Genomic DNA, 1434 nt, shown 5'->3' with positions numbered 1-1434 from the left:
ATTGGGCACCTTGAACGTGCATTAGCAGTGGAAAAAACTCATGTTCAGGATTCTGCTCTTTTAAAGTTTTGACCATTAATGGACCATTTTTCCACAGCGTGTCTTTTTCCTGTCTCCCCCCCTCACCCCTAACCGGACGTGGCAGATGGCAGCTCCTCCCTGAGCCTGCTTCTGCCAGAGGTTTCTTCCTGTTAAGTTTTTCCTTCCCACTGTCACCAACTGCTTGTTCATTGTGGGTGGTTTGATTATTGGTGTTTTCTCTGTAGAGTCTTTACCTTCCAATATACAGACCTTCGAGGCGACTGTTGTTGTGGTTTGGCGCTGTATAAATAAAATTGAATTGCAACTTAATTACCGGTGTTATAAAGCAACATGCAGGCTATTCAGGCTGTTTTTAGTCTGTATGTTGATAACAAGGTGGTACTGCATTGCTTGCATGGAAGCACTTCAGTACACTGTTTTCTGATCCAGCTTTGTGTAACAGGAGGTCGATGGACTGAATCAAAGGTTCACAGACTTCTTTTGGTCACTTTAAGTAAACTGGTATGAGTGCTTTTATGTTGGTCTGCTTAATTCAAAGCATCATAAATGAACTTCTAAAAGCACAGCTCATCCATCACCTAAGGTTGAAATTGAGTTGATGTTTTTACTGAGTAATAGAGAACAGTGTATAGCCCGGTGGAGGATGAGTCTCACGTTGCTTCTATCAAACGACCAATCCTGTCTGGACCATTTAACTTATTTGCTTTTCCAAATTTAGTGACAAGTATCAACTTTTTCATCAATATGAAATCAACCTTTTCATTTTGAATCTCTTTCTTGTATCTGCACCTTGTTGGTTTAATGTTCACCAAGCTTGAAAATGAATCCGTTCATTAATTTAAATGAAAGCTGTTTTGCTTTTCTTTGTTTTTTTCCTGTTACTCTACACCAACAGTCCCCAACAGAGGGCCGGTGGGTTTGAACAAGGAGAAGAGATTCCCATGGAAGAAGAAACACAAGAGAAGAGCCAAGATGAAACGGGAACTTTGCCTTCGCTGTGTCTGAAGCAGGTCTACCCAAAGTACTCCAAGCAGTTCAACTACCTGCGGCTAGTGGAGCGAATCGCAGCTCTCTTCATACGCTTCCTTGGTGTGAAGGGCAACATGCGCCTTGGCCCCACTGCCTTTCGGACCTTCATCAGGTAGGTACTATTATTTATTACTACCACCAAGGAGGTTATGTTTTTGGCGGTGTTTGATTGTGTGCCATTCTTTCTGATCCTCATGAAGCTTTGTAGGGGTGTACAGCGGGCACCTCTTACAATCCATTAAAATGTGTCTTAAATCCACCAACGTCTTCAAAGTCAACTTAATGATTTATTGGTAGAAAATTGACACAAGGCCTTATAACCTATGATTCTTACAAGCGTGGTGTGTATTGTCAAGCTATATA

General features: G+C 41.7%; 1 protein-coding gene across 2 annotated transcripts in view; it reads left to right on the top strand.

Annotated features, from left to right (window-relative positions):
* Positions 1–1434, top strand: part of ttll11 (tubulin tyrosine ligase-like family, member 11) — a gene marked incomplete at its 3' end in the record, with an annotated part of 26375 nt that overhangs the window by 20240 nt on the left and 4701 nt on the right. For both annotated transcript variants that reach the window (XM_042218797.1, XM_005917215.3), the window contains 1 exon segment: positions 938–1183. In XM_042218797.1, the coding sequence (XP_042074731.1) occupies positions 938–1183 (246 nt within the window).

Source organism: Haplochromis burtoni, unplaced genomic scaffold (assembly GCF_018398535.1).
Source record: "Haplochromis burtoni strain Fernald_Lab_line unplaced genomic scaffold, NCSU_Asbu1 Contig_23, whole genome shotgun sequence".
Classification (NCBI taxonomy): domain Eukaryota; kingdom Metazoa; phylum Chordata; class Actinopteri; order Cichliformes; family Cichlidae; genus Haplochromis; species Haplochromis burtoni.
This window is presented reverse-complemented; position numbering and strand designations above follow the sequence as displayed.